Source organism: Garra rufa, chromosome 7 (assembly GCF_049309525.1).
Source record: "Garra rufa chromosome 7, GarRuf1.0, whole genome shotgun sequence".
Taxonomy (NCBI): Eukaryota; Metazoa; Chordata; class Actinopteri; order Cypriniformes; family Cyprinidae; genus Garra; species Garra rufa.
Genome location: NC_133367.1, coordinates 43803783 through 43831456, shown reverse-complemented (window position 1 = coordinate 43831456; position 27674 = coordinate 43803783). Strand labels below are relative to the sequence as shown.

Here is a 27674-nt window from a genome sequence, read left to right as displayed (position 1 = left end):
ACATGTTCGATAAGAGTCCTGGCCTGAACACATCTGAAGCCCAATATTCTGTTATAATCATTGCGCCACCTGTTGACAACAGGAAATGACTTGTTTTCCACTAACTTAAAAATGCAATGTCCGATCTGCTACAAACTTCACAGGTTTAGTAAGAGTCCTGGCCTGAAGACACCTAAAGGCCAGTATTCAGATATAATCATAGCGCCACCTGTTGGCAGCAGGATATGTTATGTCTTACAATAACTCAAACATACCATGTTTATCTAACATGTCAATAATCAGTTATAGGCATAGCGCTACCAGCTGGCAGCAGGAAGTTTTGCATATATAAATGACTTTGACATATTCCTCCTATATTTACTATATTAAAAGCATAGTGCCCATCGTTCGCTGTTTTCCTTTACGTACAAAAAGTATTCTTGTAGCTTCGTACAATTATTATTGAATCACTGGTGGCAGATGGACAAATTTTGACAGTGTCTTTTATACTTTTCTGGGCCTTGACAGTGTTATTTACTTGGCAGTCAATAAGACAGCCACAAAGCTCCTGGTTTTCATCGAAAATATCTTAAATTGTGTTCTGAAGACGAACAAAGATTTTACGGCTTTGGAACAAAATGGGGGTAAATGATTTTCCTTTTGGGGGTGGCGTAACCCTTTAATACTTGAAGTCGCGGTCGTGCATGGCAAAGCTAGGACAAGAAGAGCATTTGTAGCTAAAAAGTACATCATTTTTTTATTATTTTTTAAAATGACAGATGGCTTCACATTAATTTAGACCCTTATTCCCTGGCTTGGGATTGTGTCCTTTGAAGCTGCATTTAAACTGCAATTTGGATCTTTGGCTCTCATTGAAGTCCACTATATGGAGAAACATCCTAGAACATTTTCCTCAAAAATTTATTTTTGACTGAAAGAAAGAAAGACATGAACATCTTGGATGACATGAGGGTGATTAAATTATCAGGAAATTTTAATTCTAGAGTGAACTAATCCTTTAAATACTTAATGTTCTAAATTCAAAAAAGATTTATTTTTTTAATGCAAAACTTTAATTTGAGGTGAAATGTGACAGGGACATGTTTTATGAAATTTGTTCAATTCATTATTATGGGTATCATAATCATTATCGTCAATTAGTCCATAAAGTAGATCAAACAATCAGTTGCACTTGCATTTTCTTTTCTTTTTTTTTTTATTATTATGTCACTTGGTTTTTAATTTTCTCATTGAGAAGTGGACGTGTGTTGAGGATGGCGCAGTAACTGTTATGCTTTGGGCTTTTCCTTCTTTTCTTTTGTTTTTGCCTTCAAGGAAGAGAAGTTTGTATTTTGATTTTTACATCAGGTACCTAATCGTGTGTTTGGGTTGACGTTTTAATGTTTGCTGTGGTTTAAATCACTCATGCTCTCAGTATGTTAACCTCACACACCTGTCTGCGTGACTACTAGTTTTTGCTCACTGTGTGTTTTGTGTTCATAATTCAGTCTTTTTGTGTATTTAACCGATTATAGTTTGGTTTAACAGGTTTGGAAATAAGAAGTGGTGACTAACTTTGAATTAGGGTGGTTAATAGGTTAATACCTGTTAGCGTTTATATTCTAAATATTACAAATCTGTCAACTGAGGAAGATTCCGTTGATTGAGGAAGTTTTTCAGCATCAGTTTCATTAAGGTCACATGTTACATAGGCGGAAGCACCAACCCAGTGTTTACAAAGCGAACGTGCAAAGAAAGTCAAATAAAATGGCCTAATAACACCACCTATGCACATTCAGTGGAATGCACTTTGAACGACGTTTCACGTACATTCATGAAAATTGGTACACACAAGTAACACACCAATATCTACATAAAAGCCTCTTGGAGCAAAATCCGAAACCAAACAGGAAGTCAGTTATTTTTAATTTTCTCAGCAAATTATTATTATTTTTGCCATTTTCAGGTGTCATACTTGAACGAACTCCTCCTAGAGATTTATTCAGATCAACACCAAATTTGGACAGTATAATCTTTGGTCTAAAATTTGGTCAGTTTCATTAATGCGAACTTATTAATAGTAAATTCAATTGTTATGATTTTAGCTGCTTGCTATTATAAAACACACACACACACACACACACACACATGATAGTTGCTTATGTCCAAAAACTATTGGCTAAATGCCTTTTGGAATGATTTGGAAATACAGAAATGCAGAATCCTGTTTTTACCTCTGGCAGACTGTGCAAGATTAGTCCTGTGAAAAACAAATATCCAAATATTGGATGAAACACGAAGTACATACACACTAACTGGAACATAAATCTGTGATAGTCTGCAGTTCTTCACCAGAGGGACAAGCACAAATACAAAAGGTCACACCACCCATTATCACTCTGAAGCAGAACAAACTAGAGAAAGATAAAGGGAGATATACAGAGAGAAACCCATGGGTACAGAATGTAATAAAACACCTATAGAGAGACAACAAAGAGAAATGAATGAAGTGAGAATGGACAGCAGAGATTGTTATGCTGCAGGTGTGTCATCAGACCACATTAAAATATCAACAATAACTCCTCAACATCATTTTACAATCGTGTTAGCTGATTCATTTGAGCAGAGCCTAAAATAAATGTTAAACATTGTTCAGAACCCGTTTTATTTCTGAAATGTTACATGCTCTGAACAAAATAGGACATTCAGCAAGGAAAAAAAATGTAGAACAGACCTTGATTTCAGCCATTGAGAATTGATTAGATGTACTTGAAATCGCATTTTACAGTTTTTGTTTGTGCACCTTGGCCAAGCAAATCAAAACTCAAAGATTCTCACCAAACAATGATGGAGTTTTTTTTTTTTTTTTTGAGAATTTGAGAAGTTTCCTAAAATCAAGTCATGTGGTGCGACCAACAAAACATGCAGAAAAAAATAATAATTTGATTTTTTTTTTCTGACAATGCAAAGTTGTTTAGTGTCATGTGGTGCAACTCTAAAGTAATTTGATATTATTAAAAACTCTACGATAATTTGATATGTAAAAATATCAAATTACTGTTTAGTCGCACCACGTCACTGAACAACTTTGCTTTGTCAAAAAAATCTAATTAGTATTTCAAGATACTTTTTTCTGCATATTTTGTTGGTCACACCACTTGACTTTTGATTTCAGCGAACTTCTTAAATCATGATAATTTTAAAACAACTTTTTTTTTTAAGTAATGATAAAGTTGTGCACACATGTATTCAAAGTATGAGGAAAATATGTTACATTTAAACTTTTACATTTGATTTTTAAATTAACCTGGCATATTTTTGATTTGGTTTTAAAAGATTTTTTTAATATTATCATAGAAACTATTAAATACAGTGACCCAGTTGGTGGAGTTTGCCAGTTCATGGCTTCAAGTTTTTGTTTGACACCTAAAGTAGATGTTGAGAAGCAAAGAGCTTTTTTAGATTTGCGACTGATCCTTGTACATGTTGGACAGGCAAAAAAAAAAAACTACAATGTGGTTTAGGTTTTAAGTCTTGATACACAAGAATATATGGCGGCTCTGTTTATGTCAACTGCAGTCGACTCTTGGAGGTTCCTTGTGTTCTGGTTTCCTGAATATTGGAGAGCAGATTCTATCAGTTGTAGACAACTCTTGGAAAGAGTCATGAAAGTTTAACAGATTATATAACAATGAGTTCCATAATGAAGCGCCCTCATAGCCTGCGGCCTTACACCCCCCTGATTGGTGGAGGATGTAAGAAGCTATCCCAGCGTCCTCTCATGGCATGAGCCCTCACACTCACTGTGGTCTCACAGCACTTTGTCCACTAGTGGGCACCTCTCTGTGTCACACTATCTGATCTGACACCTCCCATTCTCACCCCCCCACACCCTGATGACTTCACACGCATCTCACAGACCATCCGCCCTCACTGGCAGCTTAACAACTACACATCCCATCAACCCTGTGCTAACGATTCCCTCCTGTTTGACTTCCACAGCCCTGACGAAGACTCCTGCCAGAAGTTTGTCCCATTCATTGGGGTGAGAACTGCTTTTTCTCTTTCACTTCCTCTCTGTTGTCGTTCTAAAGCATCACTAAAGCACTTTCCACAAATGTACTTGGTTGTCCGATTACAAAAGGCACATACAGTCAACCCCGAAATTATTCATACCCCTGGCAAATTCTGACTTAAAGTTACTTATATTCAACCAGTAAGTTTTTTTTTTTTTGACCAGAAAAGACACAGGCTTCTCCCAAAAGATATTAAGATGATTTACAAGAGGCATCATTGTGGAAAAAAAATATTACTCAGCTTTTATTTACATTTGAACAAAAATTGGCATGTCCAAAATTATTTATACCCTTCTCAATAATCAATAGAAAAGCCTTTATTGGCTATTACAGCAATCAAATGCTTCCTATAATTGCTGACCAGCTTTTTGCATGTCTCCACTGGTATTTTTGCCCATTAATCTTTAGCCATGAGCTCCAACTCTTTCAGGTTGGAGGGTCTCCTTGCCATCACCCTGATCTTTAGCTCCTCCACAGATTCTCCATTGGATTTAAGTCAGGACTCTGGCTGGGCCACTGCAAAACATTAAAGTTTGCTAACCATTTCTTCACCACTTTTGCTGTGTTTTGGGTCGTTGTCGTGGTGAAATGTCCACTGGTGCCCAAGGCCAAGTTTCTCTGCAGACTGCCTGATGTTGTTGTTGAGAATTTTGATTTGGTGCCATTTACTGCGATTAGGTTCCCTGGTCCACCGGCTGAAAAACAAAAAAACAAAAAAACATTAGGTTCCCACCACCATGTTTGACAGTGGGGATGGTGTTCCTAGGGTTGAAGGCTTATCTTTTTTTACGCCAATTGAAGGCTACATCATTGTGGCCAAACAATTACATTTTTGTTTCTTCTAACCATAAAACAGTAGACCAGAAGTCTTCTTCTTTGTCCAGAGGACCTTTTGCAAAGGCCAAGCAGGCTTTTGTGTGCCTTATCTGGAGAAGTGGTGTCCTCCTTGGTCTGCGCCCGTGGAACCATCGATGTGTAAAAAAAAAAAAAAAAAATTAAATAATTTTAAAAGCTGAGAAATATTTTTTTTTTACACAGTGATGCCTCTTGTACATCATCTTATATTTTGGGAGAAGCCTGTGTTATTTCTGGTCAAAAAAAAATTTTTAATACAAGTAACGTTAAGTCAGAATTTGTCAGGGGTATGCATATTTCATATATAAATTCTTAATTGTAAATAAATATTTGTAGCAATAACCAAAACTACATTGTATGGGTCAAAATTATAGATTTTTCTTTTATGTCAAATATCATTAGGATATTACGTAAATATCATGTTCCATGAAAAGTTCTGTAAATTTCCTCCCATAAATATATCAAAACTTCATTTTTGATTAGTAATATGCATTGCTAAGAACTTCATTTGGACAACTTTAAAGGCGATTTTCTCAATATTTTGATTTTTTTTTTTGCACCCTCAGATTCCAGATTTTCAAATAGTTGTATCTCGGCCAAATATTGTCTTATTCTGACAAACCATACATCAATGGAAAGCTTATTTATTTGGGTAAAAATGACTGGTTTTGTGATCCAGGGTCACAAATACTGATTATTAAATATATAAATTTATATCTCATTTAAGTAACCTAAAAACAATGTTTAACACCATCTTGTTATTGCATGATTTTCCCTTGTTACACAAAATGACAAATTCCTAACATAATCTCATTCCATTTTCTCAATTTTCATACAAATTTGTTAGTTCAGCCTTATGAATTAACCATTCAACCCTGTTACCAGAGTTATTGTAAGGAAAAATATTTTTGTAACATGGTGTTTATGTAATGTTTATTGTAGGAAAATAACAAAATCATTTAAATTTGTATTCAGAAATTACAATTGTTGGCAACAGGGTTGCAAAAATCGCAAACCTCATTTAAAATAAATGGGTCATTCTATAGAAATGTCTATTTATTTATTTTTCTTCCCCAGCCTTTACAGAAATATTACACTTGAAAAACACTTTAGGGTTATGATTTCTTTATATTTTAAAATAAAACAAGACGTTATTTGAACAATTAAACCTTCTTGAGCCATCAATGTGACAATATTTGTTTTGTTTTTGTTCAATTACGGCCCATGATAAGTCCACTGTCACTTTCAGTTATCAGAAATGTTCTCATTATCTCATAATTTCATATGAAGCTTTAAGTTGAGGTCACTGGTGTGACCTACTTCCATTGTTAGGGAATTGTAAAAACTAGAATACAAATGGATTAAACTACTTAATTTAGTAAGTATACCATGATTGACAACCTTGCAGCAGCCATTTTGTAAAATACATGTTTCATGAAAATTGTCACTGGTGTTACTGCCACTGGTGTCACCTTCTTTATTGGTAACACCAGTGAAGATCTCAGTGTGTAACTGGTGTTACTGTGGTTTTTTTTTTATCACATTAAAAAAGCAAAACATGCATTTCTTGCATTTTCATTATTTTTCTGTAACTCTGACTACATGGCTGGAAAAAAAAAAGAGAAAAAATATTTCATAAAAACTACAGAAACAGTACAATCAATAGTAGGCTGTTCCTAAAACAACTGAGCAATTTACAATTCGGATGTGTTTTCTTACAGTTGGTGAAAGTGGGAATTGTGGAGCACAGCTTATCTACATCAGGTAGGATTTACATTTAGTCAAAAACACAAGGAAATCAGTAACGGCAGTGAAACTGATGCATGTTTGTGTCGTCTGACAGTGGACTCTGATGACGCAGTGATGGTGGGCAGTGTGAACATGCTCTCCTCACCTCCAGCACAGACAGGAACACCTTACGGAAAAGACATGACCTCCACCCCTCCATCATCCCCCTCTGTTTCTGCCAGTCTCTCTGGAGCAGGGTACGAGAAACTATTTATGCGCTTGTGAAACTGTGTAGCGCAAATGTGGCATAAATGCCAAAGAATCCTGATCTTTGTCCCAGACAACATATCATTAATTATTTCTGAAATGAGGCTGGAAAAGAGCTTGAGGATTAGTCGAACATGAACATTCAGCCCTGTTACCAAAGTTGTTGCAAGAAACAATGAAGTGTTACCAAGTTTAGTGGAAATGCTAAAGAATCCTGGTCATTGTCCTGGACAACATTTCATAAACAATTTCAATGAGAAATGATGTTGGAAGAGAGCTTGAGGATTAGTTGAACATGGCCATTCAGCCCTGTTACCAAGGTTATTGCAAGAAAAGATTTACTGTAGTGTTATCAAGTTTAGTGTAAATGCTAAAGAATCATGCACATGGCCCCGGACAACATAATGCAAACCATTTCAATGGGAAATGAGGTTGGAAAAGAGCATGGGGAGTTGAACATTACCATTCAGCCCTGTTATTAAAGTTTTTGCAGGAAGAGATATAGTGTTACCAAGTTTAGTGGAAATGCTAAAGAATCCTGGTCATTGTCCCAGCCAACATATCAAATATTTCAGAAATGAGGTTGGAAAAGAGCTTGAGGATAAGTTGACCATGAACATTCAACCCGGTTACCAAAATTATTGCAAGATTAATGTTGTAGATTTTGTGTAAACACCAAACAAATCCTGATCATTGTCTCAGACATTTCGTAAATCATTTCAAAGAGAAACTAGGTGGGAAAAGAGCTTGAGGAGTCAAACATGACGATTCAACCCTGTTACCAAAGTTGCAAGAAGAAATAATGAAGTGTTATCAAGTTTAGTGGAAAAGCTAAAGAATCCTGGTCATTGTCCTGGACAACATATCAACTATTTCAGAATTGAGGTTGGAAAAGAGCTTGAGGATAAGTCGACCATGAACATTCAACCCGGTTACCAAAATTATTGCAAGAATGATGTTGTAGATTTTGTGTAAACACCAAACAAATCCTGATCGTTGTCTCAGACATTTCGTAAATCATTTCAAAGGGAAATGAGGTTGGAAAAGAGCATGAGGAGTCAAACATGACGATTCAACCCTGTTACCAAAGTTGCAAGAAGAAATAATGAAGTGTTATCAAGTTTAGTGGAAATGCTAAAGAATCCTGGTCATTGTCCCGGCCAACATATCATAAACTATTTCAGAAATGAGGTTGAAAAAGAGCTTGAGGATAAGTCGAACATGAACATTCAACTCTGTTACCAAAAATATTGCAAGAACAATGTTGTAGATTTAGTGTAAACACCAAAGAATCCTGATTGTTGTCTCAGACAACATTTTGTAAATTATCTCAAAGAGAAATTAGGTTGGAAAAGGCCATTAGGTTGGAGTCTAACATGACCATTCAACCCTGTTAACAAAGTTGTTGCAAGAAACAATGAAGAGTTACCAAGTTTAGTGGAAATGCTAAAGAATCCTGGTCATTGTCCTGGACAATATTTCGTAAACCTCTTCAATGAAAAATTAGGTTGGAAATAAGCATGAGGATTAGCTGAACATGACTATTCAGTACTATTACTAAAGTTAATGCAAGAAAAGATATAGTGTTACCAAGTTTAATGTAAACACTAAAGAATCATAATCAAGGCCCCAAAGGTTGGAAAAGAGCTTAAGGATAAGTCGACCATGAACATTCAACCCTGTTACCAAAATTATTGCAAGAGTAATGTTGTAGATTTAGTGTAAACACCAAGCAAATCCTGATCGTTGTCTCAGAAATTTTGTAAATCATTTCAAAGAGAATTAATGTTGAAAAAGAGCATGAGGAGTCAAACATGACCATTCAACCCTGTTACCAAAGTTGTTGCAAGAAACAATGAAGTGTTATCAAGTTTAGTGGAAATGTTGAAGAATCCTGGTCATTGTCTTGGACAACATTCTGAAAACCATTTCAGTGAGAAATGAGGTTAGAAATAAGCATAAGGATTAGTCAAACATGACCATTCAGCCCTGTTACCAAAGTTATTGCAAGAAAAGATATAGTGTTACCAAGTTTATTGTAAACGCTAAAGAATCCTGATCACGGTCCCGGACAACATAATGCAAACCATTTCAATAAGAACTAAATAGCATGAGGAGTCAAACATGACCATTCAGCCCTGTTACTAAAGTTGTTGCAAGAAACAATGAAGTGTTACCAAGTTTATTGTAAACGCTAAAGAATCCTGATCACGGTCCCGGACAACATAATGCAAACCATTTCAATAAGAACTAAATAGCATGAGGAGTCAAACATGACCATTCAGCCCTGTTACTAAAGTTGTTGCAAGAAACAATGAAGTGTTACCAAGTTTATTGTAAACGCTAAAGAATCCTGATCACGGTCCCGGACAACATAATGCAAACCATTTCAATAAGAACTAAATAGCATGAGGAGTCAAACATGACCATTCAGCCCTGTTACTAAAGTTGTTGCAAGAAACAATGAAGTGTTACCAAGTTTATTGTAAACGCTAAAGAATCCTGATCACGGTCCCGGACAACATAATGCAAACCATTTCAATAAGAACTAAATAGCATGAGGAGTCAAACATGACCATTCAGCCCTGTTACTAAAGTTGTTGCAAGAAACAATGAAGTGTTACAAAGTTTAGTATAAATTCTAAAGAATCCTTATCATTGTCCCGCCCAACATATCATAAACTATTTCAGAAATGAGGTTGGAAAAGAGCTTGAGTATAAGTCGACCATAAACATTCAATCCTGTTACCAAAATTATTGCAAGAATAATGTTGTAGATTTAGTCTAAACACCAAAGAATCCAGATTGTTGTCTCAGACAACATTTTGTAAATTATTTCAAAGAGAAATGAGGTTGGAAAAGAGCATGAGGAGTCAAGAATGACCATTCAACCCTGTTGTTGGTCATTCAAGTTGTTGCAAGAAACAATTAAGTGTTACCAACTTTAGTGGAAAGGCTAAAGAATCCTGGTATTTGTCCTTGACAACATTTCGTAAACTATTTTCATGAGAAATGAGGTTAGAAATAAGCATGAGGATAAGTCGACAATGAACATTCAACCCTGTTACCAAAATGATTGCATGAATAATGTTATAGATTTAGTGTAAACACCAAACAAATCCTGATCGTTGTCTCAGACATTTCGTAAATCATTTCAAAAAGAAATGAGGTTGTCAAAAGCATGAGGAGTCAAACATAATTCAACCCTGTTACCAAAGTTGTTGCAAGAAACAATGAAGTGTTACCAAGTTTAGTGGAAGTGCTGAAGAATCATGAACATGGCCACAGACAACATAATGCAAACAATTTCATTGAGAAATGAGGTTGGAAAAGAGCATGAGGATTAGTCGAACATTACCATTCAGCCCTGTTACCAAAGTTATTGCAAGAAAGATTTACTGTAGTGTTACCAAGTTTAGTGCAAACACACTTATATCTCAAACATATGTGTGTGCAGTTCTCCAGGCACCGGTGGTGAGGTGATGGGTCTTCAAGTGGACTACTGGACATTACAGGGAGCAGAGAAGAAAAAAGAGGGCGAGAAAAAAGACCTGTTAATGAAGAATACACTGAAGAGTAACTTCCGCTCGCTGCAGGTTTCCCGAATCCCCAGCGGAGGAGAGCCAACACCTCCGCCTGGAATGGCCATGACCGTTGTCATGAAGGAGAAAAACAAGAAAGGTGTGTTTGGTTAAAATGAGCTGCAGACTCGTAAAGCTGCAAAAGTGGTTAATTCGTCTCCTATGTACTTACATCTGGTTTCTTTCTACTTGCAGTGATTTTCTTGAGCAAGAAGCCAAAAGAGAAGGATGTGGACTCTAAGAGTCAGGTGATAGACAGCATCAGCAGACTCATCTGCACCGCTAAACACCAGCACACCATGCTGAAGGGTAAAGCGACACACAAATACAAACTCAACAAATTCATCCCAGATGCCCAGAAGAGCATGTTCATAGTGAATGGATAATTTGTCAGTTGTACTCTGCTGCCACCTTGTGGTCAGATGTATAATGCAATATTTGTAGAAATACTTGCAGGGCCTCTTATAGAGTTTCTAATGTTGGGCTCAGTGCTTAATTTGTGCTGGAAAAATTTGGCAGATCCCCCTCCTCACGCACCAATGAAAGATGGTCATGCCAAGGTTTTTATAGTTTGGCATTTTTAACAGGGTTTCCGCGGGGTCTTAAAAAGTCTTAAGTCTAAAATTCGCTGTTCTAGGTCTTAAATAATTTCACACAGGTCTTATTTTTCCGATGTCCATGTAACGCTACCTCTAAAGCTCATTTAAATTCTCTTTTTGTTGTTTCCGTGGTGTTGTAGTTCTTTATTTCACTATTCCAAATATAATTTGCTGTATTTAAACTACAAATGAGACCAACATGCAATAGACCTTTTTCACAGAAACCGGAAATACGCAATCGCAGGGTATGCAGACTTCCTGTGTAATGTCAACACAGCAGAAAGCCGGGACAGTCCCGAAATCTAAGCTGCTGTCCCGAAAATTAAACTGGTCCGCAGCGAAATCAAAGTAAAAATGAATTTAATGACTTGTGCAGAGTTCCATAAATACATCCTGGGAAAGACGGGAGTGCTGGCAGCAGTGAAAAGCTCTGCAAAATATGCTGATGTCGAGCCTCAACAACCTCAGTAGGCCATATAGCTCAAGTGTGAATTTAAAGTTATATTGTTTCTATTAATTTATCTAAGCTATATGCACAAAGACAATACGACCTTTTTGCTTTATAGAGTAGATGAAGAGAGCGCAAGTTGCAGCAGCCGTTAGGACAGTTGAAAGCGCAGGCAGAAGTCGCGTGAAGTCAGACCGGTCGAGGGCGAGGCACCGTGTTCAAAAATAATACTTCTATAGCCTATGTATTAGGCTATATCAATTTATATGCATATGTACTTGTTAATAAATATATGAGTGGTTCATTAACTTCAGTTTGAAGTATAAAAATGCCTAACGTTACTTCTATATTATATGTAGACTACTTATATTAATAAAAACATGAAATTTATTATCTTTATTATTCATTACACCCCGCCCCGAATTTCAACCAATCTCATCTGGTCACCCTAACTGAACCAGATCTTAAGGGAAGGGGGTCTAGAAGACCTTTTGAGAACACAAATTGTGTGAACCAAAACAGGTCCAATGGTTGATGCACCAAATGACTGAAGGTAGATTTGGAGTCACAATTGATCTTAACACAGCAAATAAACGAGCAACTTTAGGTAGCTTGGCATGAAACACTGAGACAGTGTAAGCTTCTACATGGTTTATTAAAAGACAACTCAGACAACCAATCTCACTTCTCCACTGGAAACAGTTTGTCCAATAGTGGAGGTCCTCACAGCAACATCTCTTCCTAAAAAGGAGGAAAAGTAGTGAGAAAGGCCACAAAGTCACAAATCAAGTGGAAATAGTTACTGTGTGCACTTACTCTTCCTGCCACAGCTTTGCTCACAGGAGCCAGAAGAGGGATGGCACACCGCTGTACTGCAATGGATGAAGATCTGAAAGAGAAAAGGGTTAAGCCATAGAATCCATTAAAGAGTAATATTAGGGGTTCAGGAAGAGCTGAGAGCATACGGTTTCCTGCAGAGGAGCCAGTGATGCTGGATCAACAAACGTGAACATCTTGACAACGAAGCGCTTGTAGTGGGTTGGGAACTGAAGACCAGACGCTCTAGTCACTGGAACCAGTGCGGTCAGGTAACGGTCATCATAGTAAGGGCATCTGAAGAGGAAAGAGGCAGTTAGAGAGTTCCTCACAGCAGACTAGCTGGATAAAGACTGTCGGTAGACTCACCCATCAATCAGAAGATCCCACTGGGGTAGACTGAGTGGACTGGGGGTTGATGTCGCCCAACAACGTCCCAGCATCAGGACAAGGTTGGGGTCAGTCCTCTCCAGAATGCGCACCTCAACATACACAGGCTCTCGCAGGACTTTCGTGACGGGATAATCAGCAGCACCGTAGTAGGACGTGTAGGCCTCATCCCCTGAGGAACACTGGGGTTTAACCACAGTCCACTGCAACCTGGACTTTAAGACTGAAGACAAGTCTTACCTTCTGCGCAACCTTTGGTGACACATTGGCCATTGGCCAGTCTAAGCTCCACTCTGAGAGGTCCAGGAGCAGCTACTGGTGGAGGTGCAGGAACACTGTTGACCTCCACAACCAGAGCTTCCACAGCAGTACCAGAGTACCTACACTGGAAGAGAAGCCTGGACAACAAACGGTCAACTTGTAGAGTTTGTCAGAGATGGTACTTAAGATAAAGGGTATGGGTCACCTACTCAAAATGGCTGTCTCTCGTGATGGAACCAAACGGACCAACGCCTACTTCATACGAGGAGGTCATTCTGTTTTCATACACCACATATCCACTGTCCTCCTGCAAATATGAACACTGTTGGCATCCAGCCCATCATAAGCCATGCAGAATAAAGCCAGAAGCATCTCCTCACCATCATGCTCGTGCCACATGCGGTGACAGGGAACTGGTATATAGCAAAGAAAGGTGTGGAGTCCACAGGAGCGCAAGGTGGTTCACTTCCACCCACTAGACGGACCGAATCCAGACTCAGTCGAGGCAGCGTAACATCTCTAGCCACCACTACCACAAACTGACCATCTCTAATACACTGGACAGTCACTGGAATGACATACAAGAGTAGATTAATGTGGGTAACAAACATTAACCAAATTTCATCAGATTCGAAACTCTTACCCGCTTTCCCATAGTAACACTGTTGTCCGTTAAAGCAGCAGTTGAAAGCCTCACACTCAGCACCACTGATACCAGGTTGTCCACATTGGATCTGCTCATAATCAGCTACAGCACATTTGTCAACAGGCTCAGCCTTCACTGGCTGCTGAAGCTGAAACTTCTGAGGAACCTGCTGAGCAGATTGTTGTTGAGCTGACTGTTTAAACCGATGGTCAGACGGCTGGAACATCAGAGCTTGAGGATTCTGAGCTGGAAAACCCATTTGAGGAAGAGCACTGCAAAAAGAACACGCCAAAACACATAGTGTTTGGAAATAACATAAATGCCACTTTCCTGCCATTACTAAACAACTGAGCATAGTTTCAGGAGGCCTTGGACTGCTATTTATACTCTGCAGATGAATAGTCGTTATCAACCACACCCCCTTTAATCAAGAACCATTACAGCTGCTCTGACTAATTAACTTTAACTTCACATTTGATTGGATGTTCTTGAACAACAGTGGCTGCATCTTACTTAGTATTTTTGTCTTGATTCTAGTGAAAATTTCTACAAATTCCTAAGTTAAGATGCATTTAAAATGCATCTTGATTTAAAAAATATTTTACTTACCCCATTGCCAGATAATTTTAACTGTTTCCAGGGAGAAAAAACTAAATTAAGTGCATTTTGCAAACAACAACTTACAACAATACATCTTACGGGCAAAAACGCTGTTTTTTTCATGCAGCTGTGAAGTTTGAGATTTAGGCCTTTGTGTTTTTTCAGAAAACAGCCAAACATCACTGATAAGTGTTTCTTTTATAGCACTTTATCTATTTGTATCAATAGATTTAAATTACAATACATATTTTTAAGGCCAAGGGTTTTTTCCTCCTACACTGAGCCATAAATCTCCACTTCAGCAGCACTTACACACACCACACTTTACATTTGTATTCTGTCTATATCCTGAAGGTTTTTACAGAGGGATTTGTTCATATTAGCTTGATTTTATACAACATTTTCTCCCCAAAATGGTAAGAAATACATGTTTTTTGTCTGTTCAAAGTTTTTTCCTGAATTATGGAGTGATGAAATGACATACCCCAAATTCCCTCTGTAAAAGCATTTGACACTATGTCAAAAAATTAAACAAGAATTTTGAAACTGACTTCATCCAGTGTTTAGATTTCTGGACTAGAAATGTATGCAAATAAACACATATTTCATATTATCAATGTAATCGATCAACTGGGTCAGTAAGGCGATAACTATTAGTTGTCTTTTTTACCCTATTCACTGGCAGTGTCTCGCCTTAATTTAAGAATTTTTAGAAATTTTGACTAGAAACAAGATAAAAATACTAAGATAAGCCTTTTTTTTTTCTTTTTTTTTTTAAAGATAGCCATCTCATGGGGGGTGGTGCAGATGTACATGATTATTGTCAAATGCTCATTAATATTCTTAAGGGATAACTATGAATATGTAGGAGTTCAGAAAGACTGGATTCAATAAAACAAAGAATTTTAAATAAGAGTACTGTTTTTTTTTTTTTACGTACTTGAATTTAACATGTCGAGCCGGAGGAGAGCGAACCGGAGCCGCTGCGCACGCACCCGCACCCCGCGATCGTTATGTCCATCCACTGCACACATGCACGCGCTCCAGAGCACACTGCATTTTACTTCATCACCACTGAACAGCCATGAAGTTACTATAGCGCACGAATGATCCAACTCCTTAAAACAAGCTACAGGTGTCAAGAATCACAGAGGAACTTTTCCTTTTCAGCAATGGGATCAAAGTTACTGGCCTTAGTTCAGTGAATCGGCCCACCCTCTGTGTTCATCCCCTCTAGTGGCCCTCCATGTGGGTAATGCTGCATAATTGGGTCAACAGTGTGTGCCTGCATTGGCTGTTTCTCTAATATGACTGACAGGTGCTTTATGATCCATTTGCCTCACTTTTAAACCTCTGAAAAGTGGAGTATTGCCGTATTGTGGTGCAAGTTTGGCTCTTAAAACACAATCAGTCTGACAAGATAAAATAAAGCCATTACAGCACAGACTATTAATCCGAACTCAGAATAAATTACACTAGTGAACACCATACACACTTGTGCAGTTTGTAATTTTACCATTAAGCACATTCATTTACATTACTGGACCTGGACCTTAAGTTGTTCAGAGTAATTGTTAGTCTTGAGAATTTTTGGAAGTACTGAACATATAAATTTTTCCACTAAGAGTTTATCCGGGACGTTCTAAAACGCTTAACGTGGCTTAATGTACGTAAAAAACGACCAGGAAACCCCAAATTTCTGTCAAACCTTACTTGGAACAAACACTAACTACTATCAAAAAAACGAGTCCTTATTCCACAGATAAAGTGAATAATATCACGTTAAGCGTTTTCTCCCCCATAGAAGCCCGTTGTAAGGAAACTGCTTAACGTGGTTTAACTTACCTTAACAGCGACCAGGGAAGACCAAACTTCTGTTAAATTTCACTTATAATAAACACTTTCTGCTCTCAAAAGAACGAGCTCTCATTCAGCATATAAAGTGATCGCCCCCCATAGAAGTCCATTATACAAAAAAAAAAAAGCTTAACGTGGCTTAAAATTTTACTTATAATAAACACTTTCTGCTGTCAAAAGAACGAGCTCTTATTCAGCGTATAAAGTGAATAATATCACGCTTTTCTCCCTATAGAACTCCATACAGGAAAAAGCTTAACATGGTTTGTTATAATGGACTTCTATGGGGGGCGATCACTTTATATGCTGAATAAGAGCTCGTTCTTTTGAGAGCAGAAAGTGTTTATTATAAGTAAAAATTTAACAGAAGTTTGGTTTTCCCTGGTCGCTGTTGAGATACGTAAACCACGTTAAACTGTTTCCTTATAATGGGCTTCTATGGGGGAGAAAACGCTTAACGTGATATTATTCACTTTATCTGTGGAATAAGGGCTCGTTGATGCATTTCACAATATTTAACCATTTAAACATTTAACCTATATAACTGTGGTTGTTAGACGCATATTCAATCGTTTGTGCGGAGATTGAAAGCTAAAGCGCGCTTTGCAGGACATGGAAGCGCAAGCACGATCACATGCATTTTTTTATTATTGTTAATAGTGGAAACCTAAAATACGCCATCATTTTTGCTCATAAAGGTAGGAGCAATACAACATTCGGAACTGCAAAAGGTCTTTTGTTTGTGTGCACTCGCAATATCAACAACACGTTGTGCTTTTGTAAAATAGCTAAAGAAAACAAACATGCGCTTTCATGCCGTCTCTGTCTTGAGGAGGAGCGCTTCACAAAAATGATCCGAAACTCAGCGAATATTAGCCTCACAGACATGATAAATGTATCTATAGAATGCTTTAAATTACTATTTTAAAATGAAAGATTCATGTAAAGTTAATGTGACAATTCCACCTACTACTCAGTGGCATCCAACCTGTCTTCACATTTGAAATGAAAAACACCAATAGTAACATAGGCTTTAACTCCGTTAACTGGCTGATTCATGAGAAAAATAAAACAATGTTGGCAAAGTTAAAGGCTTCGTGGCTTTTCTAAGGTAGGCTAAAGGTTGTTACTATTATTATGACTTATTCCCAAGAAGTTTTATTGACGTTTTAAACTCTGATGAATCGATTTCATGAGACATCGTTTTTTATTTATTTTACATTTTTTAAAATGCATTCAAATATTTGTTTATTTCGTGCTGCAAATATTAAAGAGGAAAAGAGCATTGATTCACGTGACACTTGTTCTGAGGCGAAGTTATCTCACTACAAATTAAAAAAGAGCATAAAAACACATTTATTATTTGTATTGTATCATAAAATCGACCAATTTTATAGGCTGATTGAGACTTACATGCTACAAAAAATGGACTTGAAAATGTTAAATGTTATTTCCAAGCGTTTATACATAAATAAAACAGCTTGTGAATACTCACGCAACGTTATGTACTTAAGAAAAATCAACAAGTTAACTGAGTTGGCGCCTATGGTGATACTCGTACAAATTTTTTGCATATGGGCCCAGGGCTGACTTGCTACACCACTGGTACATTGTCTGTAAATTTTTGTTTCTTGAAGTGAACTTTGGTTCAGTGTGATTCAACTTATTTTGATGCTAGATTTGGCAAACTGAAAATCTGGACGATAGCAGTGTTTTTATAGTAATTATAAATTTTGCTATCAGATACATTATTATATGACTTCTAACAGCAGTCGTCCTTGTCTCTGCAGTGTCCATCGATGGCGTAGAGTGGCATGACGTCAAGTTTTTCCAGCTCGCCGCACAGTGGCCAACTCACGTGAAACACTTCCCCGTGGGAATCTTCGGCTACAGCAAGCCCATGTGACCTGCCGCCGCCTTTCCGGAAGCTTCTCCGGCTCAAGGGGAATTCACGGATGGGGGATAAAAGAGACAAATGGATTTTCCTGTGGAAATGGTCAATTTCGAAAGCCTGTGTCCTTGACAGAAATGTTGTTAGTGATGTTACTTGTCCTTTTTGTTGCTTTTGGCGGTGAAAGGAACATTTTGAAACAACAGCACATGTTGTGGTAGGAATCGTACCAGCACGTACGGCAGCTTCAGTTTGCACTTTGTCGGTTTAGATTTTGTTATTATTTCTGTGAAATTTTACGTGTTGATAATTGTTCTATGTACAATACTATAGGGTGGGATTTATGAAGTGAACTTGATTGAATTTGTATTCCAAACGTTTGTGTGGGGTTTGGGTAATGCCATGTTAATATTTACAAATGTGGGAGAGATTAAAGGAATAGTTCGCCCTTATGACTTATAGTTCTCCGTAGGTCTTAAAGGATTGGTTCAATTCCAGAACAAAAAATTCTGATAATTTAATCACTGCTTTGCAGTCCAAGATGCTCATGTCTGTCTTTCTTCAGTCGTAAAGAAAGTATGTTTTCTGAGGAAAACATTTCAGGATTTCTCTCCATATAGTGGACTTCAATGGTGCCCCCAAGTTTGAACTTCCAAAATGCAGTGTAAATGCAGATTCAAAGGGCTCTAAAGAGAAAGAAAGGGTCTTATCTAGCAAAACGGTTGGTCGTTTTCAAAACAAATTGACAATTGATATACTTGTTAACCTCAAATGCTTGTCTTTTCTCTCTTTTCTCGTTTATGTAATCCGGGTCAATACAGTTAGGGTGTGTTGAAAAACGTCCCATCTTGTTTTCGTCTTCTCTTTGTTTTACCTTTTTATTGTAAAGAGTGTTTGATCTTTTTTGCATGATCACTTTGTAAACACTGGGTCAGTACTTCTGTAGCGATGAAGGCGATTTTGAAGTTGGGGAGCAAAAAAAGATGGGAGTTTTTCAACATACCCTAACTGAACCAGAAATAACAGAGTTCACACAGAGCTAGACAAGACAACGTTTGAGGTTAGAAAGTACATAAATAGTGAGTTTTTTTTTTTTTTAGAAAGTTTTACTAGATAAGACCATTTTTTCTCTTTAGAGCACTTTGAAGCCACATTTTGGAAGTTCAAACTCGGGGGCACCATAGAAGTCCACTATATGGAGAAGTTTCAAAAGGCTCTAAACGATCCCAGCCAAGGAAGAAGGGTCAATTGTCTTTTTTATTTTAGAAATGAACCGATCATTTCGCTAGATAAGACCCTTCTTCCTCGGCTGGGATCGTTTAGAGTCCTTTGAAGCTGCATTTAAACTCCATTTTGGAAGTTCAAACTCTGGGGCACCATAGAAGTCCACTATATGGAGAAGTTTCAAAAGGCTCTAAACGATCTCAGCCAAGTAAGAAGGGTCAATTGTCATTTTTTTTTAGAAATGAACCAATCATTTCGCTAGATAAGACCCTTCTTCCTCGGCTGGGATCGTTTAGAGTCCTTTGAAGCTGCATTTAAACTCCATTTTGGAAGTTCAAACTCTGGGGCACCATAGAAGTCCACTATATGGAGAAGTTTCAAAAGGCTCTAAACGATCCCAGCCAAGGAAGAAGGGTCAGTTGTCATTTTTTTTTTAGAAATGAACCAATCATTTCGCAATATAAGACCCTTCTTCCTTGGCTGGGATCGTTTAGAGTCCTTTGAAGCTACATTTAAACTGCAAGTTCAAACTCGGGGGCACCATAGAAGTCCATTATATGGAAAGAAATCCTGAAATGTTTTCCTCAAGAAACATAATTGACTGAAGAAAGAAAGACATGAACATCTTGGATGAAAAGTACATTATCTGTACATTTTTGTTCTGAAAGTGAACTACTCCTTTAAATCTCATTCTGTGCCAGTTTTGATGTCCTTTGACAATTCCAGTTGGGCTGAACTGTTCCTCTAAATGATAAATGGGAAGGGGTTCGAATGCAGATGAGAGGAGTTTTCTGTCTGTTGAATGATTTTAGTGTAGCTGTGAATTCTACAATTTTAGTAACATGAGCATTTTTAGATTAAGAAAAGTGACTTTTGGTTATTTAATACAATACTTTATAAGTTCATTACCTGAATGATTATCAAAGGTGTGACGAGGGGCAGGGAAACACATAAGGACCGGCGTGGTGCTTTGATGATTTTGTATGAAGAAGGCAGCTTGTGTGGGTTCAGCCTAAAAGGAGATCTCAGTTTGTAAAATGTTAAATGCTTTAAAAAGCCCTTTAAGTCGTTTTATTCCCTCTGTGTGGGGCATTGAGCGGATATTTTCACTTTTTACTCTTTTAAACATTTCTACCTGCCATCTCTGATCATTCACAGTGTGTTTTTGGAAGGCTTTGTGTGTTGAATACAGGGTCCAGTAACTGCCGGATAATAAGGGCTCATACTAAAAGATTTGTAACTTCTGTGGTGGATCTGTTTATGTTTTTTCACTCTTCAAAAGTCCCTTTACAAAAATTGCCTGTTTGTAAATACTGAAGGGAGGGTGATAGCAGCTTTACCTGTGGTTGTTATCTGTGGGTTTGAATGCATGTGTGTGTGAGAGAAAAAGTTTTCAGTATTAATTTCATTGAGTTTGCTGTTATGGCTCGTGGTGTTATTTTACAGCCAAGCGCAAACATTGTTACATTGCGCGTAAAATTGATGTTTTCGTGTCTTTTTCATGAATAGAACTGTTACTGGTCTTTTCATTCTATGTTTTAACTTAGTTTTTGTTTTTTGAGGTGGACTGCTGAGGTTTGTTCAACCATTTTTAAGCACTACTTTTAGGGCAACATGAGATTTTCTTTTAATCTGTAAAAGTGAGAGAACACTAATATTTGATCTGTGTTTCAAATAGAAATGCGGAAATTTGCACAAAGCTTATTTTTAAGTTTGACAGTATTGATTTTCAACGAACCACTGAGGAAAGCTTCTCTTCTTCTAGTCTGTAACGTGTGTACATAAACCTACAGTATACTGCCATTTCATATCCTTTATACTGGGTTGAATTGTCATACAAATACTAAAATGATTTAACCATGGCTGCATTGTGATTTTTTAACATTTTCTAGTAGTATTTGTTTTTCTATTTCCCTTTTTAAAGGAGTTGAACTCTTTTATAGACTTTTCGTTTTGGTTTCGTTTTCGGACATTAACATGTAAATGAAAATAAGAAAGTGAACCGATGTGTTCTGTTTGTGGAGTGCAGAGACTTTTTTTTTTTTTTCATTTCAGTATTTGATAAATACTTACTGGAGGATTGTGCAAATAAATGACAAATAATAACAATATGTTTGTGTTGTTTGTTCTGAGACAGAAGATATAAAAGGTGAGACAGGTAAACAGGGTAAAACAAATGACCTAATAGTTATCACCTTACTTACCCAGTTGACTGATTTCATTGATACTTGCAAACATTTTTTGTATTACAAATTTTTTTAAATTGTTAGGTTTAATATGAAAATGAGGTATTATTTAATTAAATATGCACCAATTTGCATACATTTCAAGTCAGTTTCAAAATTCTTGTTTAATTTTCTTGGACATATTAGAGTCAAATGTTTTCACAGAGTGAATTTTGGGTCATTTGGCTCATTTTGTCACTCCGTAATTCAGAATTTTTTTTTAAAAGAGACAGAAAACAGTATTTTTTCCATTTTGGGGTCGTTTGGCTCATTTTGTCACTCCATAATACAGAATTTTTTTTAAAAGAGACCGAAAACAGTATTTTTTTCCATTTTGGGGTCGTTTGCCTGCTGAAAAAAAAAACTGCTAATACCAGTTTAGGCTGGTTGGCTGGTCTTAGCTGGTTTAAGCTGGAAGTAGCTGGTTTTAGCTGGTCTCCCAATCTGACCAGCTAAGACCAGGCTGGAAAAGTGGCCAAAACCCTCTAAAACCAGCCTGCCTTCCAGCTATGACCAGCTAAAACCACCCAACCAGCCTAGGCTGGTTTTAGCTGTTTTATTTTTTCACCAGGGTTGGCTCATTTTGTCACTTCATAATACAGAATTTTTTTTTTAGAAGAGACAGAAAACACTGTATCTTTTCCATTTTTGTGTCATTTGGCACATGTTGTCACTCCATAATGAAGAAAAACACTTATAGACAGAAAACCATTTTTTGGGGGGAATAAAATATATAGGCCTTAATATCTTATTAATTATGAAACATGTATTTAATTATCTCACCGCTACATTAACCTTCTATGGTAAGTATTATGCTAATTGTTGACAATTTCCCATTGAATCTGCATTCAGTAGTATTGTAGATTAGCTTTAGCATAGCTTTTCGTGTACTTTAAGTGTTAAACTGCCATCTGTCGGCGGAAATCAACACGATCGTTCCTTGAGTTGAGTGGTAAATACGTTGTGTCTGTAGAGCTCTCCTTAAAACTTAATATCAAAGGAGGGTCTCTATTCAGGATTTTCACCATTAAATCTTTCCTCGTTGTAAGGAGTACAGATGTTTACCCTCGTCTTTTCTCTTTGCAGTTATTTTAAGCGGGAAAATTCTCTCCGAATTTATCGCTTGGCTTGGGTGACGACTTTTAAAATGGCGGAAATACATTGAAGCGACCCGCCCCAACATTTTTTTTTTTTGTACTTCTTGTACAATGATGAATGAGTACCATTTCCAAAACTAAGTTTAAGTATACGTAAGTAAAGTTAAAGTATATTTTTAGGTATACTGTATGTAGCAAGTATACAAATATCAGTGTACTAGCAGTATACTTTTAAGTGTTCTATTTCAATACTCCTTGGGACTAAATTGGCCCACTTTCTAGTATATAAAAGCCTACTTTTAAGTATAACAGTAGAAAACTTTGAGTACACAACTAGTTTACATCTATGTTTTCAGTTTATACTGCAAGTATACTTAAAGTGAACTTAGGTATACTGATAGTTTACTAATACAATACTTCTTTATGCATTTTTAGTACACTTTGAAGTGTATTCTCAGTAAACTACTAGTTTAGTAGTATTATACTGCGAGAATACTTGTATGTTTCTTTAAGTGAACTTTACATCATACTTTAAGTATACTACTATGTCCCTATTAATTAATTTGTATATATTTTGTTATCTATCTGAACATGCAAAACATCAAAAGAAAGATCAGGACATCTGCTTGTAGACAAAAACATTTTATTCTAGCTTCATGCATTCTTTTTTTAATAAACACTTAAATGTAGGTAAGTTTAAAAAAAAAAAAACATTTTGAACAAAAAGCTAAAATTAAAGACTATTAATGATAATCAAAGCGTTGATGTAGTTGATCAACACCTCAAAGCTTGACGGTCATTATTATCTCTTCATGGGTCGACATTTTATTCCATAATGTTACACAGTTTTCCATATCTATGGTTTTGATGCTGTTTTATGTCTGACGATTGTGTTCGATTACATGTGGAAGCATCTGTTGTTTCGGTTTCTTCTTCACTTGTGTTTTGGAAATTCTGTTCAGAAGATGTGTAACAGTGTATAACAAGTGTATAACAATGAAAACAATGAAAACACTTAAATGAAAACAACAATGAAACACTTAGTGTATAACAATGAAAACACGGATTTTCAGAGCACAAGTAGAGCTCAAATATACTTAGAATTTTTCTAAGTATGTCAAGCATACTTAAATGTCATTTTAGGTATATTTCTGAGAAGAATATAAAAGACATTTCTGAGACAAAAAAAAAAAAAACATAGACTGAAAGTATACTTTCCTTTTTTGTTGTCATTTAAAAGAAGTACACTAATAGCACACTTGAATAAACTAGGATATAGTCCTTATCAGTGTACGCCATTTAGGTGACTCTTCACAAAAGCTCAATTTATTTTTGAATATGTAAAACTTTATCACTTACTAAGCACACCTTTAAAGGTTTTGACAAAACAGTTACGAGTTTGTTACGTTTTAAAAAGAGCGGATATATTTTTTCTTTAATTTTAATTTTAATTTTATTCCTTGATTAAATTTGTGTTTAATTCTATATACATAACTGTGATACTTACGGTATGCTTACAGTAAATACAATTCTGTACCTTATGAACATTTCAGAATAGTATAAAATTGATTTTTTTTTTTTTTTAAAAAGGCTTCACTGAATATACTGAAAATGTGACCCTGGGCCACAAAACCTTAATTAGCACAGGTATATTTATAGCAATAACCAGAAATACATTGCATGGGTCAAAATTATAAAATGTTCTTTAATGCAAAAAAATCATTAGGTTATTAAGCAAAGATCATGTTCCATGAAGATATTTTGTAAATGTCCTACCTTAAATATATCAAAACTGAATTTTTGATCAGTAATAGGCCTATGCATCGCTAAGAACTTAATTTGGACAACTTTATTGGCGATCTTCTCAGTATTTAGTTTTTTTTTACACCCTCAGATTTTCAAATAGTTGTATCTCAACCAAATATTATCCTAAAAACCATACATCAATGGAAAGATTATTTATTCAGCTTTCGTATGGTGTATAAATATCATTTTCGAGACATGGGCGCTTATGACTGGTTTGTGGTCCAGGGTCACATATTTGTAAAACCAGCTTTTAGGTCACGCGCATTTCTGTGTTCTGCCAACAGATGGCAGTAAAATCAAAGTAAACATTTCTTTACTTCATCCTTCACAAACATTATCATGCTGAGCGTTTTATTCCTTTCAGGAATATTTATTATTAATTGAATACCTCTCTTAAATAAATGTAGGAATACATAAATAAATGTAGTATTACACAAATGGTACAAAAATAGCATAATTAAAATGACACTTTTGATAAAATTGTTTATTTATGATTATCTGCGTTTATTTATTTCAGCATTCAACTATTTGTTTATGTATTTCTACATTTATTTATTTATTTCAGAATTTATTTATTTATTTATTATTTATTTATTTCTACATTTATTTATTTATTTCAGCATTTATTTATTTATTTATTTATGTATTTCTACATTTATTTATTTATTTCAGCATTTAATTATTTTTTATTTATGTATTTCTACATTTATTTATTTATTTCAGCATTTAATTTGTTTTTTTATCTATGCATTTCTACATTTATTTATTTATTTCAGCATTTATTTATTTATTTATTTATTTATTTATTTATTTCTACATTTATTTATTTATTTCAGCATTTAATTATTTTTTATTTATTTATGCATTTCTACATTTATTTATTTATTTCAGCACTTAATTATTTATTTATGTATTTCTACATTTATTTAATTATTTCAGCATTTAATTTGTTTTTTATTTATCTATGCATTTCTACATTTATTTATTTATTTCAGCATTTATTTATTTATTTATTTATGTATTTCTACATTTATTTATTTATTTCAGCATTTAATTATTTTTTATTTATTTATGCATTTCTACATTTATTTATTTATTTATGCATTTCTACATTTATTTATTTATTTTAGCATTTATTTATTTTTACATTTATTTATTTCAGCATTTAATTATTTATTTATTCATGTATCTCTGCATTTATTTATTTATTTATTTCAGCATTTATTTATTTATGTATTTCTACATTTATTTATTTATTTCAGCATTTAATTATTTTTTATTTATTTATGTATTTCTACATTTATTTATTTATTTATGCATTTCTACATTTATTTATTTATTTTAGCATTTATTTATTTTTACATTTATTTATTTCAGCATTTAATTATTTATTTATTCATGTATCTCTGCATTTATTTATTTATTTATTTCAGCATTTATTTATTTATTTATGTATTTCTACATTTATTTATTTATTTCAGCATTTATTTTTTTTAATTTATTTATGTATTTCTACATTTATTTATTTCAGCCTTTAATTATTTATTTATTTTTACATTTATTTATTTATTTTAGCATTTATTTATTTATTTTAGCATTTATTTATTTATACATTTATTTATTTCAGCATTTAATTATTTATTTATGTATCTCTACATTTATTTATTTATTTATTTATTTCAGCATTTAATTATTTATTTATTTATGCATTTCTACATTTATTTATTTATTCATGCATTTATTTATTTATTTATTTCTACATTTATTAATTTATTTTAGCATTTAATTATTTATGTATTTCTACATTTATTTATCTCAGCATTTATTTATTTATTTATGTATCTCTACATTTATTTATTTATTTATTTCAGCAGTTAATTATTTTTTTATTTGTTTATGTATTTCTATATTTATTTATTTATTTATTTATTTATTTATTTATTTATTTATACTTAAGTCATTTCATGTCCTCCACAATCTGTTTATAAATTCGAAACCAAAACAGATTAAAAATTGTAATTTAGTCGCAATGTGAAGTAACAGTAGCAGGAGCAGTAGTCGAAAGCAAGAGTGAGACTTACATATGGAAATCTTAAATACACACTTCAGATTTAAAAGTGTAATTTTGCCTTAAAAAATTAAATTTAAAAAAGTCTGTTTATCTGATTTTTTTTTTTTTTAAGCACTAAAGAATTATTTTTTCCTCTCAAGAACTATTACTTATGAATATTCATCATGTGACGTCGGACGCTGCTCCGGACGTTGCTCGGTAATCTTCCTGAAATGTCCACTCACACAATCTCATTAATATTCATAACCAAGTCCGTAGCTTACTTCACCAGCGTTCTATCGCCTCTATCAGTTGAAAGACCACCCACTTTCTGCGTCTCAGCCAATCAGCAAAGAGCGTACGTAACCTAATTAATATTAATGAGCCAATCCTTCAGCATAGTAGGGCTGGTTGAGCGCAGCCGCAGAAAGTGCGCAGTGCCGGTCCAGTGCGTGGTGCTGCTGACCTCTCCTAGTCCGGTTCTAGAAATGGGATGTATTTACTCTTAGTTTGGCCTTGATATAACACGGTGTCGTACATTAGTGCAGTGGACGCAGCGGTGATCGTAACAGGTATGTTATGATATGTTAATGAGCATCAGAGAGCGTCTATAATATGTCATAGTGTTAATACTCTGAGGTAATCATCGCATTTATACTGTGATGTTGTTATGAAATACGCAAATTATTTTCTAGGGATTTGTTTGTAACCGCGGTTTTATCTGTTTCTGTGGTACTGTTAGTAATACCGAGTGTATTGTCTGATGAAGGCTGTGTTATTTTTCGGACAATGCCATAAACTCAGATGATTGTACAGTGACCTCTGGACTGTGTCTCACATGCATCAGCAGTTATGCATCAGGACAACACCCTACACTCATCCCATACACCAGACACCTGGAATACAGTATTGCAATTGATCTAATCTAACAGCGTTACATACTTTCATACTCATAAACACTACAGTAGATGTAATGTTTACTGTCTCTGACAACACCCTGGACACGTAATAGCTGTTAGATCCTCATGCAAACACATCATTTTCTACTATTTGTAATGTTTTGACATGTTCTTGAATTGCACATCATGTGGTAACGTCTATATTACTTAGTATTACATGAAGATTTTCGAAAATATAAGTATTATGGCTTATTTAATCTGACTCCAGTAATAGAGATATTATTACAAAAATGCAGGAAATTAGAGAATGACACATTATAAAGAAGATACATCGAATACAATGTAATGCATCTGCTGCACTGCACACAATGTTGTCTTG

At 35.3% G+C, this 27674-nt stretch overlaps 3 protein-coding genes across 8 annotated transcripts in view; 2 read left to right on the top strand and 1 right to left on the bottom strand.

Moving 5' to 3' along the window:
• LOC141338557 (phosphofurin acidic cluster sorting protein 2) overlaps positions 1 to 21329 on the top strand; it is a 94674-nt gene extending 73345 nt beyond the window's left edge. For 2 of the 4 annotated variants that reach the window (XM_073844137.1, XM_073844136.1), the window contains exons 19-25: positions 1315 to 1347; positions 3982 to 4024; positions 6632 to 6674; positions 6754 to 6895; positions 10363 to 10586; positions 10682 to 10795; positions 17894 to 21329. In XM_073844137.1, coding sequence (XP_073700238.1) covers positions 1315 to 1347; positions 3982 to 4024; positions 6632 to 6674; positions 6754 to 6895; positions 10363 to 10586; positions 10682 to 10795; positions 17894 to 18009 — 715 coding nt within the window. In that variant the 3' untranslated portion in view covers positions 18010 to 21329. The remainder of the gene's footprint in view (positions 1 to 1314; positions 1348 to 3981; positions 4025 to 6631; positions 6675 to 6753; positions 6896 to 10362; positions 10587 to 10681; positions 10796 to 17893) is intronic. The other 2 variants (XM_073844139.1, XM_073844138.1) reach the window with 1 other exon arrangement.
• LOC141338725 (zona pellucida sperm-binding protein 4-like) lies at positions 12664 to 13925 on the bottom strand. Its single transcript, XM_073844337.1, has 4 exons — positions 13381 to 13925; positions 13210 to 13307; positions 12980 to 13137; positions 12664 to 12911 (listed from the first exon to the last, which is right to left on the bottom strand). Exons 1-4 carry the CDS (start codon positions 13903 to 13905, stop codon positions 12715 to 12717), a joined length of 978 nt encoding a protein of 325 aa, XP_073700438.1. The 5' UTR covers positions 13906 to 13925; the 3' UTR covers positions 12664 to 12714.
• Positions 21330 to 26833: 5504 nt separating the features above from the next.
• klc4 (kinesin light chain 4) overlaps positions 26834 to 27674 on the top strand; it is a 57515-nt gene continuing 56674 nt past the window's right edge. For all 3 annotated transcript variants that reach the window (XM_073844687.1, XM_073844688.1, XM_073844689.1), the window contains exon 1: positions 26834 to 26968. The gene's annotated coding sequence lies outside the window, so the exon portion shown is untranslated. The remainder of the gene's footprint in view (positions 26969 to 27674) is intronic.